This window comes from Sceloporus occidentalis, unplaced genomic scaffold, assembly GCF_023333645.1.
Source record: "Sceloporus occidentalis isolate IW3139 unplaced genomic scaffold, rSceOcc1.0.p SCAF_6, whole genome shotgun sequence".
Lineage (NCBI taxonomy): Eukaryota > Metazoa > Chordata > Lepidosauria > Squamata > Phrynosomatidae > Sceloporus > Sceloporus occidentalis.
In genome coordinates this window covers 7192693-7211389 of record NW_028316986.1, presented here as the reverse complement: position 1 = coordinate 7211389, position 18697 = coordinate 7192693, and the positions used below count along the sequence as shown (strand labels likewise).

At 43.0% G+C, this 18697-nt stretch overlaps 1 protein-coding gene across 5 annotated transcripts in view; it reads right to left on the bottom strand.

Annotated features, from left to right (window-relative positions):
• Positions 1-6214: 6214 nt before the first annotated feature.
• LOC149310375 (squalene synthase-like) overlaps positions 6215-18697 on the bottom strand; it is a 29977-nt gene continuing 17494 nt past the window's right edge. For 4 of the 5 annotated variants that reach the window (XM_089528809.1, XM_089528808.1, XM_089528806.1 and 1 more), the window contains 4 exons: positions 14631-14822; positions 12504-12680; positions 8776-8928; positions 6215-6831 (listed from right to left, as the gene is read on the bottom strand). In XM_089528809.1, coding sequence (XP_089384935.1) covers positions 6610-6831; positions 8776-8928; positions 12504-12680; positions 14631-14822 — 744 coding nt within the window. In that variant the 3' untranslated portion in view covers positions 6215-6609. The remainder of the gene's footprint in view (positions 6832-8775; positions 8929-12503; positions 12681-14630; positions 14823-18697) is intronic. The other variant, XM_089528810.1, reaches the window with a different exon arrangement.

Below are 18697 nucleotides of genomic sequence, written 5' to 3'. Positions count from 1 at the left end.
CAGCACAGGAAGGAGCTCCATTTTGGAGCTCCTTCCAAGATTTGCGTCGCAGGCGCAGCCTCTAAATGGCTGCGCCAGCAATATAAATGAGAAAGGGGCCGAGTAACCCCTTTCTCTTGGTCCCCACCGTCGCTGGGTGTCCTTGAAGCCCCAAGGACACCCATTTCCAGGCCGCAGGGAAAGAGGCCTTTTGCCGCTTCCCCGCAGCCTGGAAAGCGGCGGATCAGGGCCTCAGAGGCTGCCGTTGTGGCAGCTGAGGCCCCGATCTGGCGGGGAAAGGGCCAGTTACAGGCTGCCCCAAACGGGCGGTCTGTAACACGCCTACGTTTCAGGTCTTTCTGGCCCTTCTGGGGTAACTAATGGGGGGCAAAAAAAGGGCATTGCACCCCCCAATTAAGACTTCTGCTACACCCAATGAATTTTTCCTTCAGTTCCCATATTCCCATTGTAGTAACTTACCAATTCCGTTAGGAATTCAGAAAAGGGGCAGTCAAAGATACCAAGCGAATGCAGCCACAGCAAATAGTAGAGTTGTAGGTGTGAAAAATTTTCTGCCCATCTGGAATGATAGAAATTGGGGACTGAATTCCATTTGGGGCAAGAAAGAATTCTTATTTGGAGGGTCAATGCCCTCATCCTGCTACACTCCAGGCCATGCTGCTAGCTTTTTGGCTGACTTGGAAGTGACATTCAGGGAATCAGAAAGCATTCCCACATGATGGGGAGCACCCTATTCCCTGCTGTTTCAGGGTGGGTCCCTAAATGGTGTTATAAGAAAGGGTTTAAACAGAAAGCCACATGCTCTAGAGTGATTTTTCAGGTCAGTTGAGGGTTTTCACCACCTAAATGGGAAGATCTATAGTGAAGAGTCATATGATTCCCATGCCTGCAATATACAGATGTTGAGCTAGAGAAGGTTGTTTACTTTAAAAAGTCCCTTGCCCCCCTTAATGGGCACACATGCCATCTCCCCCACAACTATTTTAGGCCCAAGAGGGCCTTTTTTTCAATAGCTGTACTGTTTTCTGTACAGTCAGCAACATGTGAAGAGCCACACAATTCTCACCTCTGGGGCCCCTTTACACTAAACCCCCTCTGAAGAAACTTGCCAAGAAAACCCTGTGATAGGCTTGCTTTAGTGTTGTCATAAGTTGGAAACAACTTGACGGCACACAATAACAGCAATAACAATTCCACTCTAATTTCTATGGAGTCAGGCCCGTAGCTAGTCCTTTAGGGACCCTGGGGCAGAAAGTACATTTGGGGCCCCTATATTTTTCATGACTCCATCAGAGAGAACCAATCCGAAGACATATGCTGCACAGGCACCATCTTGGCACACCGCCGTTTACATGGGGTGTGTGTCGATGATGTGGCTTATGCGCCGTGTCCAAATGGTGCGGCACATGAGGAATGTCATAGTGCCACTCCAGGGTGCTTCTGGGGCCTCTGTTGCTGTGGACAAAGGAGCCACGTGTCATGGCTCCTTTGGGGTAGGGTTGTCATAATTTTCTACCACCAAACCGGGACAAAATGTAGAAAAAAAATGTAGGACAAAATTTACCCCAAAATGTAAGCCATTCAATAAAAATGGAGGACATAACCAGCTAAAAGCCAAAAACATTATTAATTTAAAAAAAAAAGCATTAATATAAATGCTTACATTATAGAAATCTTGTTGCACCTCTGAGATTAAATGCATCTGAGGAAGCAGACTTTAGGAAAGCTCATGCTGCCACCTTCTTTCTTTCAGTTAGTAATAATAATAATAATAGAATTCAAAGTCATAGAGATTCTGGAGCACCTCTGAGACTAAATACATCTGAGGAAGTGCGGCAGCAGGCAGCAGTGGAGGAGAACCAAGGTTCGATCCCTTCTTTGGGCATGAAAAACCCACTGGGCTTGTCACACTCTCTCAGACTTAAGGGAAGGTTAAGGGAAATTCCCTCTGAACAAATCTTCCCAAAAAAAAAACAAAAAAAAAAAACAACCATTGGGCAAGTCACACTGTCTCAGCCTCAGAGGATGGCAAAGTCAAACCCTCTCTGAACAAACCTCCCAAGAAAACCTCTTGAAGGTGCACACTTGCACACACCCAAGTCACCAAAGGCAGACTCTCTGAACAAACCAAGAAGACCCACTAGGCAAGTAAGTCGCACACTCTCAGTCTCAAGGAAAGGCCTGCATGGAGTTTAGTTTTGGGAGAGACTGAATTGCTTCCTCTGAAATATGTTGCTAGATTAGGCTAGCCATACATACTGGAGAATACCGCATTGCGTTCTGAGAACGTCCTGGGAACGGAACGCATTTAAGTATACTGCACGTATGTGGTCCCATTGGGTTCCCAGAACGTTCCCGATGTGTTCCACATGTGTTCCAGGGTGGGGACGGATTAGATGTGTTCCCAGCAAGCTGTAACGTTCCAAAAGAGGTCTGTGTAGTGTTCTTATCCGTTCCCAATTCTCACATTCCTCCGTCTCTTGATTGGTTGAAAGAATGACAGGCAGGGAGGCAGGCAGGCGAGCGACTGCAGTGAGGGAAGGTGTGTGTGTGAGAGAGAGAGGGGGGGGAAAGAAGGAGGGAGGGAAGGAAGGAAAAAGGGAGGAAAGGTGGGACAAGGGAGAGAAGAGGAAAGGAGGGAAAGAGAGAGAAAGAGAGAGGGAAGGAGAAAATGGAAAGAGGGAGAGAGAAGGAAGGAAGGAAGGATAAGCAGCGAGAAAGAGAGTGAAGGAGGAGGGCAAAACAGAGGGAAAAGAGAGAAGGAAAGGAAGGAGGGGACCAGGGCAGAGAGAGAGAGGGAGAGGAGCTATCTGTTCCAGGAGGGAACTCACAAAAGCCCCTCCGTTTGGAGCATCACACAAAAGCAAGCAAACAACTCCCAGAATTCCATAGCAAAGAGCCAGAAGAGTTAAAGCAGAGAGGGAAGCTCACAACCTGAAGGCACACAGTACATGCACACACACAGGAGGCAAAAGGGTGACAAGCTGCCAAAAAGAGGAATTGGGGTGACAGCAGAGGACTCTTCCTTTCAAACCGATTTAAAGAGCTGCAATGGCTGCCGGGGCTAAATACCCTGATTAAGGTATTTGTAGTGGGCACTTGCTTCCAGAGGCATTCAGAGGGGCAGAAACCGAATCTTCCCAGTTCCTTCCAGTTAAAAAATGCCAGTAGGAATGAGCCTTAAGACAACGAAGGGAATGATCGAGGCAAGCCAGAAGGACAGCGGAGACAGCAGAGGCCAAAGCGGAGACTCAAGGAGCTGAGAGGACCCAGGGAAAATTATGTAAACAACCACAGAGTGGAGATGTCATCATTACAGTCCTCCAAACGAAATATGCATGCGCTACAGCCAAACGTTCTGGGAACATTCTCAAGAAAAAGGGATGCGCTGTGCGGTAAAATGCGTTCCCATCACGTTCCACTTTCCTCAATGCAGTAATATCTGTTCCCAGAACATTCCCAGAACGTTCCGTCTTGGAACGTTCTGAGAACAATATGCGATAATCTTCCCTGTTTGAAAAGGGACAATACTATTTCCCCCCATCTTTCCCAACCATCCCGTCTTCTTAATATAAATGTCAACGTTGTCCCGTTTGCAAGAAAAATGCCCTGTTTATTTTGCAAAAAAAGTTTGACAATCCCTGTTCGAAATCATGGTTGTCCAAAAAACAACACAAAAAAACAAAAATTGTCTCATGGAGTGTGAGGAGAACAAAATTTGCACCATAAGATTACTTCATTGGAGAAATATTCATGGTACGCTTTTGATGATACAGTCCCCCTCTACTGCTACCTATGTATGAGTTCTGTTGGTAAAGAATAATTGTATATTCATGTCATAAAACTTTTGTTATCGCCTTACTTTCAATGAATATGGAATACTACATAATTCTGTCCCATTTCTACCATCCCAATGTCCTATATTTTGTCTCAAGAAAATAGGGTCAAGTCTACAGAGAGCTCTATGGATACTATGGATTGCTTTAAAAAAGAAATGTGTAGTTCCAGAAGCAAATCAGGCCTCAACTTTTAGTAGAAGCCAATTCATAAACATTTTTTAAAAACCTGTGAGTATTAAGACATTAAACTGATGAACTGGATGTTTAGAACTGCCTTTGAAAGTGTTTTAAAAACATCCTCCAGAAACTAGAACACAAACTAATGGATCCAAATTACATCAATATACAGTATTATTTCCCATTTCTATGTACGGTTGCAAAAGCTGGACAGTGAAGACAGCTGACAGGAACAAAATCAACTCATCTGAAATGTGGTGCTGCAGAAGAGTTGTGAGGATACTGTGGACTGCTAAAATGACAAATAAATGAGTGCTAGAAGAAATCAAGGCTGAACTTTCCCAGAAGCCAAAATGACTAAACTGAAACTTGGTCATATTGTAAGAAGACATGACACACTGGAAAGGACAATAAGACAATAATGCTTAGCAAAGTAGAAAGCAGTAGGAAAAGAAGGCTGCATTCCAGCTGGATAAGCTCAGGAAATTGTACTTTATTGTGGCACCAGAGCTCTCTGACAGAGGAGGCTGAATGTCTCACAGAACTACAGTTCCCAGAATTCCCTAGCATTGAGCCAGGGCAGTTAAAGCAGTCTCAAACGGGATTATTTCTGCAATGTGTTTTGGACCTCAGTCAAAGAAGCCACAGCCCTCAGTTTGCAAGACCTGAGTTGGCAACTGGGTGACTTGTAAGACTCATTCATAGGGTCACCATAACGTAAAGTCAACTTGATGGCTTTTTAGACGAATATCATCATCTGCCATCCCACAGCCTTCTCATAATGGATAGCAAAAGTAATTTTGCCTTCCTTATGTTAGTACTTGCCAGCAGGCAAAATTAAAAACTACCTCCCTGTCAATGTTGTTATTGATTTCAATCCAATATGCAGAGTCTCTATGGTTTGTATCCTTTTAAATGGTTTTAACTTGTTTTAAAGAGTTTGGTTTTATTATTATTTTTAGGTATTTGTTTGGGTTTTTTAGTCTTTTAAAATTGATCATTTTTATATGGGTTTTTATGAGGTGTATATGAGGTTTTATACAGGGTGGGTGTTTCACTTATGTTTTAACTTTATGAACATTTTTATGTTTATTTTATACTGCTTTAATGAGACGCTTTGAACTGTTTTTACATCCTTACTGTGAAGTCTTTTAAATGTTTTTATCTTGTGAGCCACCTTGGGTCCCTTTCTGGGAGAAAGGTGGCATAAAAATTAAGTAAATAATAAATAGCAAATCGATTGCTGTGGTCCCCAAACTTTTTCCAGCTACTGACCCCTTTTCTCTTGGACAATGACCCTTCCAACATTTTTAGACTGTGAAAGAGTGAAAGTTCACTTTTTTAATAGGTTGACATCTCCTTGTACCAACTTCTGTTCTAGCCAGAATAGGGCAATGCATATTCCTAATAGTTCTAGTGCAAATTCAAAACAACCAATCTCGGTTGCTGCTCCCTTTGGACCTGGTCATCTTGGGAGAAGCAACCAAGTAAGCTGGCTGAACAGCAGCTGAGAAGCCTCTCACCCATGCCCATCCTCCAGCAAAGGCCAGTGTGGACAAGAGGCCTTTTAGTCGCTCAACCAGTTGCTTGGTTGCTGCTCTCAAGGCAACTGGGTGCAAAGGAAGAAGCTTCTCTCTGGTGCGGAAGGGCTCACAATCCTTTTTTCGTTGGGGTGGAGATGGACACAGCTGGTGCATATGTTGGAGGTTTCCAGAGGCCACATGCCTTGGACTGGAGACTGGCAAGGATGGGGAAAGTGAGAGATTTTAACTACAAGAGCCACTCCAATCTGAAAGTTTCCAAGAACTGACCCCAGATACCCCTTCCTCTCCTTCACCAGAGACATGTCTTCTTCACACAGCTTCAAGTGTCCCCCAAGCAATAAACATTGCTTCTTCTGCTACCTCTTCTCTCAGACTGTCCGATAAAAGAAAACAGGAGCAGCAGAGCAGCTCCAACCTGCCAGCCAAATACCAGCAAAGCTCATAAAGCTTAAGCAAGGTCCCAAAGTGAAGCCAACATGTACAATATACTGCACAACAATATGCAATGGAACCACATGTGTAATTCCACATTCATAACCTTCAACTGAATAAGAATGTTACATATAAACCCCCAAAATCCAGCCACATGAATAAGGGAACTAATGCCTGTATATGACACCAGCTGACCAACACATCAAAGATGAGAGCCCAGACTTCATCACAACAATTTTTGTTTTTTTACTGTCAAAATTAACAAGCAACAAAGAGGCACTTTCCAACTTCCTAGTTTAAAAATATCCTACATCAGAAAAAAACAAAACAAAACAAAATGCAGTTCAAATGCTCTGCTGAAAAATATATTAAGACTCAAAAAGACTTGTCCATAACCAGTCCACCCAAAAAGGGAAAAGGTAGAGTGAGGAGGGTGTTTCCATTCAGGAACCTCAGTTTGTTAGCAGCTACATCTAGAGGTGTAAGTTTCCAGTCCAAACAAACTTGCAAATTCAAAGTTTCGTGCCTGGCTTCCTACAGTCCTGGGACTCCAATCCGATCCAGCCCTCCTGGTCTGAAATCACATTTCCTTCAAAAAGAAAACCACCATTTCTTTCTCAGTTCTCCCCAGTGTGTACGTATTCTTCAGCCACCTTCGACACTGTGCTCAGATACTGCCAGCTCAGGGCTGCTAAAAGCATCACACAGGATAAGTAGATGGGGGAGTAATGGGTCCGGGAGACCAGCACTCCACCAGGTAAGCTCATGGAGCGGACAGAGACAACGATCTGTTGAGTTCTGCTGGAGGAAGGGTCTGTGCTAGGAATCTTCTGGTAGATCTATCAAGAGAAGAATCAACTTTCAGTAAGAGATTCCATTTGCAGAAAGGACTTTTCAGTACAAATTCAAGCACTTAGACTAGACAGAGATTCAAGAAATGAAAAGTGCATATTTGCACAACTTAAAGTACTTGTTATGACTTATAAAGGAAGCAGAATCTGGGAGCATCCAATGAAATTCGCACAAGAAACTGGAGATGCCTCCCAAGATGCTGAAAAGATGTTGTTGTATTAGTCCCAATGAATGCAGGCACTGTAATTATAATTTTATGCAACGAGGTACCATGTATTTATGTGTTGTCCTTTTATGATTTTACATAGCCCCTGAAGAAAGTATTAGAAGTATATAAATGCTGAAATGCACCCAGCTTTTTGACAAATGAAGCAACCATCTCTTGAGCATCTTGAAACATGTCTCCAGTTTCTTCTGTGCATGACTTATAATCCCTATATGTCCTATCTGAAGAGGCATCTCCTCCCATACAAGTCTGTCTGCACTCTAATTAGTGAATAAATAATACAATAATAATCATCTTATCACAACCTTTCTAGAAAGTCCTGCATGCTACCTCACTGTGCATGTGACTGTGGACTCTTAAAAGGTTATGCAAGCAGAGCACAAACTTTGACAGGTTTAACCAAGCAGGTAAGGATTCAGCAATCATTGCAACATGCAGAGTACCTGGTGGCAGAATTTCAGAGGTGACTCAATAGGTAGTCAGAATCTGGGGAAATGACTATTTTGGAGGACAGCTCCTAGAACCCCCTAGTCAGCATGGGAGTTGTAATCCCCCTCCCCTGATTTTTCTGCTAAGTTGCTGGGTAGGCTCATGTAAAAAGGGCTCAACGTAAGATAAAAGACTAAGGTTGGTTGGGACCCACAATCAACAGGTGCTGTGTCAGAGGTGCTGCAGCCATTTTTTTGTATGGTAGTTTGGTTTTTCTTTCCAAAGAAATGATGGAGATGTATAAGCAATTAACACTGGGGCCCTTCTGGGCTGACTGGGCTGTAGAAAGGGCTGTAGAAAGGGCTGTAGTAGTTGTTTACTGCCATGAGGTTGACTCTGACTTATGGTAATCCTATGACTGAGAGACCTCCAAGAGCCCTGGTCATCAACTGCTCTGCTTAGGTCTTGCAAACTCAGTGCCATGGCTTTTTAACTGTGTTTATTCCACCTGCAATGTGTTCTACTTACTGCCTCCCACTTTTTCAAGCATTACTACCTTTTCTAATGAGGCATGTATTCTCACAATATGCCCTACAGATACCATGGACTCCCAAAAGAGACAAATGAATATTAGAGGAAGTCAAGCCTGAACACTACTTACAAACCAAGATGACTAGACTGTCATACTTTGAGCATATGATGAGAAGTCATGATTCATGAGAAAAAACAATGATGCTTGGCAAGGTAGAAGACAATAGGAAAAGTGAAGAGCGGGGCATAAATACTTAAAAATAAAGGGATAGACTCAGTCCAGGAAGCCACAGTCCTCAGTCTGTAAGAACTGAACAGGGCTATCGATGACAGGGTGACTTGGAGGTCTCTTATTCATAGGGTCACCATAAGGAAGCCAACTTGACAGCAATTAACAATAACAAAACCTATTTGGAATCTAAAGAGGACAGTTAAAAAGAGGCAATAATCCAGTGCAGACACAAAAAGGCAGAGATGCGAAAATTTCTGGTCAGATGTGAGAAATGAACCAGGCAAACTCCCCACAAATAGCTCAATCTAAGGGACATTTACAACAAAGGGACAGTTAGGCCTAAAACCTATTGAGAGTTCCATCTAGAAGGAACCAGTAAGATTTATGTAAGTGTTGACTCACCATTCCACAAATGATTTAGTGGACCTATTCTATTACAAGTAGGATCCGGGCTGGAATATTTATTCCATGTTTTTTAAAACCCCATTATTCAGTCCCTGACACACAACTCACCTCTTCCACATACTGGTACATAATGGCTTTGACAGCCTGGATGTTGGTGGCATCCATCATCAGCGTGACGGCTTGCCCCTTCCGAATCTTCACCACTCCCCTGAAGACCTGCTGGTTGTTGTAGCAGGCTGCCAAAGTGGCAATGGCCATTACCTAGGAGAGAAGAAAGAGATAAAAATCACACACACACACAAAAAGGAGTCCTGATAAACATCAGCCCAAAGTTTTCATCAATATTTTGTGTGCATGCATGTATGTGACTTCAAGTCGCCTGTCAACTTATGGTGACCCCATGAATTTCATAGAGTTTTACTAGGCAAAGAATACTCAGAGGTGGTTTGCTACTGCCTTCTTCTGAAATACAGCGAACAGCACCTGGTATGCCTTGACTGTCCTCCATCCAAGTACCAACCAGGCCTGATCCTGCTTAGCTTCCAAAATCAGATAGGATCCAGTGTCTTCGGAGTATTTATGCTCTCTCCATCAGTATGTTAAACTGCTTTAAATTCTAATATTTTAACTACTTTTAATTCTATGGTTAGTTTTATAACAAGCACAGAAGCACACACAAGTTTACATGATGCTCAGTATTTTCGCTTTATCTGTATTAACTTGCAAGTTGCTTTGAGTCCCAAAATTGGGGGGTGGGGAGCAGGATATAATCATCACCATCATTATCACACGTGGTTTAGACTATTTTCAATTTCACTTTGGGCCCATACAAAGAAGCCAAAATAAAGCTGCTTTGGGTCACTTTGGACGTATGCTGTTTAAATGACGCATGCGTCCTAAGAGGACAAAAGCTGCACCAAAGCCACACTCCAGTCCTAAGGACTGCCACATAGCTTTGGCGCAGCTTCTGGCCTCTTAAAATGCATGCATTTTTAAAACAGCATACCTCCAAAATGACCCGAAGCAACTTTATTTTGGCCTGTCTGTACGGGCCCTTTGTTAACTAAATTGCAGTAGATCCCAACAGGGGCACCTACAAATTGAATTCAATGAGGAATTTAATTTAGCTCAAAAGGAAATAGCGAGTGGGGTCCAGTAACATGAAGTCAGGAACTCCAGCTTTATATAATGGTTCCAAATCCAGGGAACTCCAGAGGCTGTGTCCAAGTTAATTTAGGCTTCATACAGACATGCCAAAATAAAATTGCTTCAGGTCACTTTGGAGATATGCTGTTTAAATGATGCATGGGTCCTAAGACTCCGGAAGCCACACAAAAGCCACAATCCAGGCCTAAGGACTGGAGCACAGCTTTGGCATAGCTTCCCGACTCTTAGGAAGCATGCATCATTTAAACAGCATACCTCCAAAGTGATGCAAAGCAGCTTTATTTTGGCCTGTCTGTATGGGGTCTTAGTTTATTTTAAAAAGAAAATTGACACACACAACCACTCTCTGTTATGCACACACAAGACCTAACGATGCAAAGACAGTAGGTAATAGTGAGCTGCAGGGTGACTAAGAGGAAATACTGTACCAATCCAAAGCGTGGCTCCAACTGCAGGGTTACCAGAATGAGGATGGCTCAGTAGCCACCTATGACACATGGGTGGGCGGCTACTGAGGTATCCAGCTGAAATCGAACAGAGGTTCTGTCCGGATTCAAACTAGACTGATTTGCCATAGTCTGGGCACATGCATGTATAGTATGAAATGGGTTCTGAAGGCAGTGTTTCAGGAGTTCAATGGCTTTTCCAAGAGCAAAAGGGAAGAAGGATGGAGTCTGATATGTAGGAACATCCAGACAAATTGGTGTGAATGTCCTCAGACAAAAGCAGTTTCATTCCCAGAAGGGGGCTCCCTTTCTCTGTTGCACGCAGACAATTTCCACATCCAGCTGTCTACCATCACTTTCTTCAGTGAAGATATTAGGCAGATTTGATCCTAAGTGATCTCCCATGCTTCTCCCATGCTAAGCCATCCAGATGTGCCAAATGTGTATGGCTGGCTTCCTATGCTGAGGACGTCAGAGTAAAGTGCACTCTGGGCAGAAAATGTCATAGATGTAGCAAAAATGTGAAAAAGTAACCTAAGTTCAGTTGGGAGACATGATAACTCAGTATTTGGAGTCCTGAGTCATAGGACACTGATGACAGAGGTGAAACTAGCAGGCTTCAATTCTGCAGAGTCACAGCTGTCAGGTGACAGGAAACTGGGTGATGTACCAATAGCGGGATGGACTAAAACCCCAGGAGGGGAAACAGTATATAAGAGTGTGAGCTGAATGCTCAGTGTGGTTGCATGTGAATAGGAGTCTGGCGAAGCACTCTGACGGGTTTTTTGTATATACTGAAACCAAGAATAAGGCCCCTTTGTGAGTACTCAGCAGTCTTGCATTTTTTTGTCTAGCTGGCAGCTTCTGCGTGGGAGGAATTTTACTCTGCAGCCTGCACAGAGCTTCATGGCAGAGACGTTCCTGTTCCTAGCATACATCTTCTGCATGTTGCATGTTGAATCCTGTTTTTATATGCTCCAACAGAAGAGCCCCCTGGTGGCGACCTGCTGGCAATCTCCCTTCCTAATATTAATTTGATATCAAGGGTCACAGAGAGGTAAACTGAGGGCTGGATCCTGGGGTAACAACTTGTTAAATTATTCAAGGGTCGCAGAGGTGAGAATTCAGTGGCTTTTCACATATTGCTGACCATCCAGAAGTCCAGAAACCACTTCAAGTTTTTTTTAAACACCCCCCCGGCCTAAAATAATTGGGGGGATGGTACCTGTGTGAGGGACTTTTTAAATTAAACAACTTTCTCTAGCACAACATTGTCTATTGCAGGTGTGGGAATCATTCTTTCTATGACTCTTCACAGACACCATATAGACTTCCCTCCCATTTAAATGACTGGAAAACCGCACTGGCCTGAAAAATGACTGTGAAATGTGTAATTTTCCTTTTAAACCCTGTTTTATAATACTATTGGGCAAGCACCTCGCCTCACCCTGAAACAGTAAAAAACAGCCTGCACCACATCTTGTAAGTTATATCTGATTCCCAGAATGTCACTTCCAGTCAGCATGGATCAAGGTGTATTTGGGGGCAATGGGATGAGGGCATTGGCCCTTCAAATAAGAATTCTGCCCTTCCAGAATCAAATTTCTAGCATTCCAGAGAGTCAGACATTGAAAAATGTTCACACCTACAACTCTTCTCTTTGCTGTGTTCACATCTGCTCGGTACCTTTGTGTGCCCTTTTCTTTGGATGCTAATTGGTCAACTAAAAATGTAAGTCACTGCAAGACTAGAAATGTAGAATCTGAATAATAAATTCATTGGAAAGAGCAGGGTTGTTATTTGGGGGTGCAACACCCTTATTTTACCCACCTCCCTGCCATTAGCCGCACCTTGTGTGTGGCTCATCAAGGGACTGACAGCGGCTTTCCACAGAAACAGATGTTTCTTACCATCTGCTGTCTTTTAACTAGAGATGCCTGAGACAGCCCATCTGCCTCAGAATGTGCCTAGGAAATTGTTTCACACTACACAATTGTAGTACTATGATTCCACTTTAATGGCTGCAGTTTCATCTTAGGGATTTCTGAGATTTGCAGGGTTGTTTATATTTTTGGACAAGAGATTCTGTGGATCCACAGACTACAAACCCCAGGATTTTATAGAAGGATGCCTGGGTAGTTAAGAGTGGAATCATAGTGCTGCAACTGCGCCTACGAAATGCCCTCTCAAGCGATAGAGACCTTCAGAAACCATTCAACCTACCTGGGGGATGGCACAGAAGTTAAACACACTTTGGTTCTTCAGTCGAGACAAGTACGTCAGTACATCAGGAACATGATGCAAGGCATTAGTAATGAGCTCATTCATACACTGCACAGCTTTGTCAATGTTTTCAGGCTTGGCCAGATCTGACATCTTCTTTGCGTACTTGCTCCAAACCTGGGAACACCCAAAAGGTTAGGAAAGCTATCAAGCAGAAGGTGGGATGTTGCAATGCCACACCTAGATGCTTCCTGCTCCACCCTGTCTCTTGAAAAGACACTGATACTGAGGAATTCAGCCATTCTGACTTGGGTACATTCTTGATGCAATCCTTGTTTTGTTGTACAGTGGGCCCTTGTTATACGCTGGGGTTTGGTTCCAAGATCCCCCGTGGATAACAAATTCTGTGGATGCTCAAGTCCCATTAAATATAATGACATAGCAAAATGATGTCCCTTATAAAAAATGGAAAATCAAGGCTTGATATTTGAAATGTATAATTTTTTTGAATATTTTCAAACTGTGGATGCTTGAATCCGTGTAAAAAAAATCTGTGTATAAGAAGGGCCAACTGTAGTTCTGTACCTTCATGGAATCATAGAATCACAGAGTTGGAAGAGATCCCAAGGGCCATCCACTCCAAACCTTCTGTCATGCAGGAAGACACAATCAAAGCACTACAAAAAGATGGCCATCCAACCTCTGCTTAAAAAGATGGCCATCAAACGCCTAAATGAAAACTTCCAAAGAAGAAGACTCCACCACATTCCAAGGAAGCATTTCCCACTGTAGAACAGCTCTTACTGTCAGGAAGTTCTTCCTAATATTTAGGTTGAATATATTTTCCTGTAGTTTGAAACCATTTCTCCATGTCCTAACAGAAAACAAATTTCCTCCATCCTCAATATGACATTCCTTCCAATATTTAAACATGGCTATTACGTCATCCATTAACTTTCTCTTCCCCAGGCTAGACATATCCAGCTCCCTAAGCCACTCTTCACAGAGCATGATTTCTTGACCTTTAACCATTTTGGATACACTCGAGCTTGTTAAAATCCCTCTTGAATTTTGATGCCCAGAACTAGAACAGTATTCCAGGTGAGGTCTGCCAAAGCAGAACAGAGTGGTACTATTACTTCCCTAGATGCAGACACTACACCTGCCCCTCCATATTTGGTGGGGTTAGAGGCACAGAACCACCATGAATGTGGAAAAAATGCAAATAACAGAAACACTGTTTTTACCTGAGAGAGCACCTCTCTAGGAATCTCTAGGTCCTCCAGTGCAACTCTGTGGTCAACATCTGCCAGACACTGACCACAGAATTGTGCTGGAGGAGCACTAAATACCTAGTGGTTCTGCCTTTTCTCTGTCCAGCTAGCATTTAGCTATCTTTTCCGTGCAATGGCCCTACCATTTCTTTGCTTTTCCTTATGCTATGGACGTAACAAAAAATCCCCTTTTGCACCAGCTGCTGTAATCTATTCTCTCTTCACATTGGTTTCTTTTAAGTCTGAGAGACATATGTGAAAAACACTGTCCCATCTTGTAGAATCATAGAGGTAGAAATTGCCCCAAGGCCATCGAATCCAGCCTCTTTTTGAAGACATCCAGTGAATGAGATCCCACCACCACTCTAGCTCCTTGGTTCTATTGCCCAACCACTCTTATCATCAAGAAGTTTCCAATGTTCACTCAAAATCTACCCCCCCCCCCCCCAGCAACCTAAAACTATTAGACCTAGTCCTACTCTCTGGAGCAGCAGAAAACAAATCTGCTCCCTCCTCTGGTGACAGCTCTTGAAATATTTAAGGAATGTAATCATGCTATCAATCTTGACTCCTCTCCTTTAGATTTTTCTTCTGACTTTCCCTCCAGGCCTGATCCTGCTTCACTTCCAAATTCAGGGTGTTAAAGGCATTATAAATGCCTAAATAAATAAATAAATAAATATGGTTGTTTCTGAATGAACAGAAGAAACAAGCCAGTGGCTAGGAATAGTGGGGAGTGAACTCAAGATGTACCATTCAGCTATGCTAACTACCACTCAGCTGTGATCCTTTCCTGGCTGTGACAGCATTTGCCCTCCTTCCCTATTATCAGCTCTATCCGCATTTTCCTTACCTCTCGGGGCCAAAACTCTCTGCCCTCAAGTTGGTCTTCTAGATAATCCCGGATGATGTTGGTTTTCTGCAGGAAAAGCCCCATGGAATTGGCGAGCTCCATATCCTGACCAACAATAGGGTCTTCCAGTTGGGATGCAGAGAAGAGCTGGGAGAGTCCGATCCCCACCAGGCCAGCAACGTAGTGACAGTACTAGAGAAGATCAAAAATGTCAAGGAAAGGGTGACTCTAGGGCCAGATACAAAGCCAGCAAACATATGGCAAAATTCTTCATCACGCCCCCAGGAGATGTAGGAGAGAGACACATTTTATACAGGCATAGCTTACTTAACAAAACTTCTGACAACAAGCTCATTTTTAAAAAGGCTTTTCTATACCCATTCAGCCCCAAGTTTCCTCCTCATACTCTGTTGAGCTGAAGCACAGCAAAATAACTCTGGAGGAAAAAAAAATGGAAATCAAAACAAAGTTTATGTGGAGGTTGAGGAAAGAAAAAGGCAACACTGGATATATTTTTGAAGAAGCCTTCAAGTGATTTCTAGAAGGTTAGAAATATTTTCATTTACTTGTTGAAAGCTGACCTGATCATGTTGTTCCATATCACTTGTACACATTGGGCCCAAACAGACAGGCCAAAATAAAGCTGTTTCGGGCCAGCTATGCTGTTTAAATGATGCATGCATCTTAAGAGGCTGGAAGCCATGCTAAAGCCACACTCCAGTCCTAAGGATTGGAGAGCAGCTTTGGCACAGCTTCTGGCCTCTTAAGATGTGTATGACAGTTAAACAGCATACCTCCAAAGTGACCCAAAGCAACTTTATTTTAGCCTGTCTGTTCAGGTCCATTGTAGTTTCAAATAAAAAACTTGCTGAAATGTATGGAACCACTCTCCTTTTTTGTGACACAGGAGCCTATCCTTATTCTAGCTATGGAATTTCTGCCTTCAGTACCAAATTTTCTGTTAAAGTAGTAATGCCAAAGAAGAAATCTACTTTCTTATCTCAGGCATATCTGTACTAAACTGGGGAAGAGAGAAGATAGAAAAGCGCATTTCATACGAAGGCTGGCTTTGGAATATTTTGACACACACGCACTCTCTCTTCTGAACCTAGGGCAGTTTATAATGCAATCTCTCCCCCTGCTGATAAACCTTGGGATGGCATGTTTTTCCCATGTGCAATGTGTATGGTCAGAAAACAGGTGGAGGGGCACAGTAGCCATCTGCACCTACCTGAGAATGCCAGCCCAATTATTTATTTACATTTATTTATTTAATCCTGCTTCTCTCCTGACATAGGCTTCAAGGCAATTTATGCCAAGGCTAAAACAAGATAAATCTGATGGTTAAGAAAATCACCATGAAACGTTTTACCATATTGAAGCATCATCAATTTTTTTAAAAAATGCAAACTAATATAAAAATATGACACTAAAAATAAATATAAAGCACACACACACACACATTAAAAGGATTCCACATAACCAATTAATCACTAAATGCCTCTTTAAATCATAGAATCGTAGAGTTGAAAGAGACCACAAGGGCCATCCAGTCCAGCCCCCTGCCATGCAGGAAATCACAATCAAAGCAACCCCGACAGATGGCCATCCAGCCTCTGTTTGAAGACCTCTAAGGAAGGAGACTCCCCTACACTTCGAGGGAGTTTGTTCCACTGTCGAACAGCCCTTACTGTCTGGAAGTTCCTCCTAATGTTGAGGTGGAATCTCTTTTCCTGCAGCTTGCATCCATTGCTCTGGGTCCTAGTCTCTGGAGCAGCAGAAAACAAGCTTGCTCCCTCCTCAATATGACATCCCTTCAAATATTTAAACCGGGCTATCATATCACCTCTTAGCCTTCTCTTCTCCAGGCTAAACATCCCCAGCTCCCTAAGTCGTTCCTCATAGGGCATGGTTTCCAGACCTTTCACCATTTCAGTCGCTCTCCTTTGGACACGCTCCAGTTTCTCAATGTCCTTTTTTAATTGTGGTGCCCAGAACTGGACACAGTATTCAAGGTGGGGCCTGACCAAAGCAGAATAGAGTGGCACTATTACTTCCCTGGATCTAGACACTATATTTCTATTGATGCAGCCTAAAATCGCATTGGCCTTGTTAGCTGCCACATCACACTGTTGACTGATGTTCAACTTGTGGTCTACTTGGACTCCCAGATCCCTTTCACACGTAGTTTGATTCAGCCAGGTGTCCCCCATCCTATATCTGTGCTTTTCATTTTTCCGCCCTAAGTGCAGTACCTTACATTTCTCCATGTTGAATTTCATTTTGTTAGCTTTGGCCCAGTTTTCTAGTCTGTTCAGGTCATTTTGAATCTTGATCCTGTCCTCTGGAGTATTAGCTACTCCTCCTATTTTGGTGTCATTTCCATATTTGATAACTATTCCCCCAATTTTGTCTTCCAAGTCATTGATAAAGATGTTGAATAGAACTGGCCCGAGGACAGAGCCTTGTGGGACCCCACTGGTCACTTCTCTCCAGGATGAAAAGGAGCCATTGTTGAGCACCCTTTGCGTTCGGTCAGTCAACCAATTACAAATCCATGTAACAGTTGCCTTGTCTAGCCCACATTTCACAAGCTTGTTTGCAAGAATATCGTGGGGAACTTTGTCAAAGGCCTTACTGAAATCAAGATATACGATATCCACAGCATTCCCTTCATCTAACAAGCTGGTAATTTTATCAAAGAAAGAGATAATGTTTGTCTGGCATGACTTCGTTCTCTGAAACCCGTGTTGACTTTTTGTGATTATGGCATTGCTTTCTAGATGTTCATAGACTCTCTGTTTAATGATCTGCTCCAGAATCTTTCCTGGTATTGATGTCAGACTAACTGGACGATAATTGTTGGGATCCTCTTTTTTCCCCTTTTTGAAGATGGGGACAACGTTTGCCCTCCTCCAGTCTGCTGGGATTTCTCCTGTTTTCCAGGAGTTCTCAAAGATTATTGCTAATGGCTCCGATATTACATTTGCCAGTTCTTTTAATACCCTTGGATGTAGTTCATCTGGTCCTGGAGACTTTAATTCATTTAGATTAACAAGGTATTCCTCTACTATCTCTTTACTTATTCTGTGCTGAAATTCCCCTAATCTGTCCTCTGCTCCATTATCCTCAGGTTGAGCTCCCTTTGCCTTTTCTGAGAAGACTGAGGCAAAGAAGGTGTTGAGTAATTCTGCCTTTTCTCTGTCTTCTGTTAGCATTTTGCCATCTTCTCCATGCAGTGGCCCTACCGTTTCCTTCTTCTTCCTTTTGCTGCGGACATATCCAAAAAAGCCCTTTTTGTTGTTCTTCACCTCTCTAGCAAGCCTGAGCTCATGCTGCGCGTTAGCTTTTCTGACTTTATCTCTACACAGGCTCGCTATTTGTTTGAATTCCTCTTTGGTGATTTCCCCATTTCTTATACATGTCCCTTTTTAATTTTAGCTCAGTTGAAAGTTCTTTAGTCATCCATCCTGGTTTCTTGAGACATCTCCCATTTTTCTTCCTCACTGGAACTGTTTGAAATTGTGCCTTCAGTATCTCCCTTTTTACAAACTCCCATCCATCTTGAACTCCCTTCTCTTTTAGTATTGTTGACCATGGGATCACACTCAGTATTTAAGTTTACTAAAATCGGCTTTCCTAAAGTCTAGAATGCGTGTCTGACTATGCCTGGCTTCTCCTTTCCATTGTATAACAAACTCCAGGAGAACATGGTCACTTCCACCTAAGGATCCCACCACTTGCACTCCATTAACTAGGTCATCCCTATTGGTTAGGATCAGATCCAAAACAGCTGACCCCCTTGTTGCCTCTTCCACCTTTTGGACAATGAAGTTATCTCCAAGGCAAGTGAGGAATTTGCTAGAACTTGAGGATTTGGCTGAGTTTGCCTTCCAGCAAATATCAGGATAGTTGAAGTCGCCCATCACTACTACATCTCTCCTTTCTGAATGTGTGGTCATCTGTTCTTAAAAGACATCATCCAATTCCCCAGTCTGACTTGGGGGTCTGTAGTAGACTCCCACAATAACATCCTTGTTGTTTCCCTGCCCTTTAATTTTTATCCA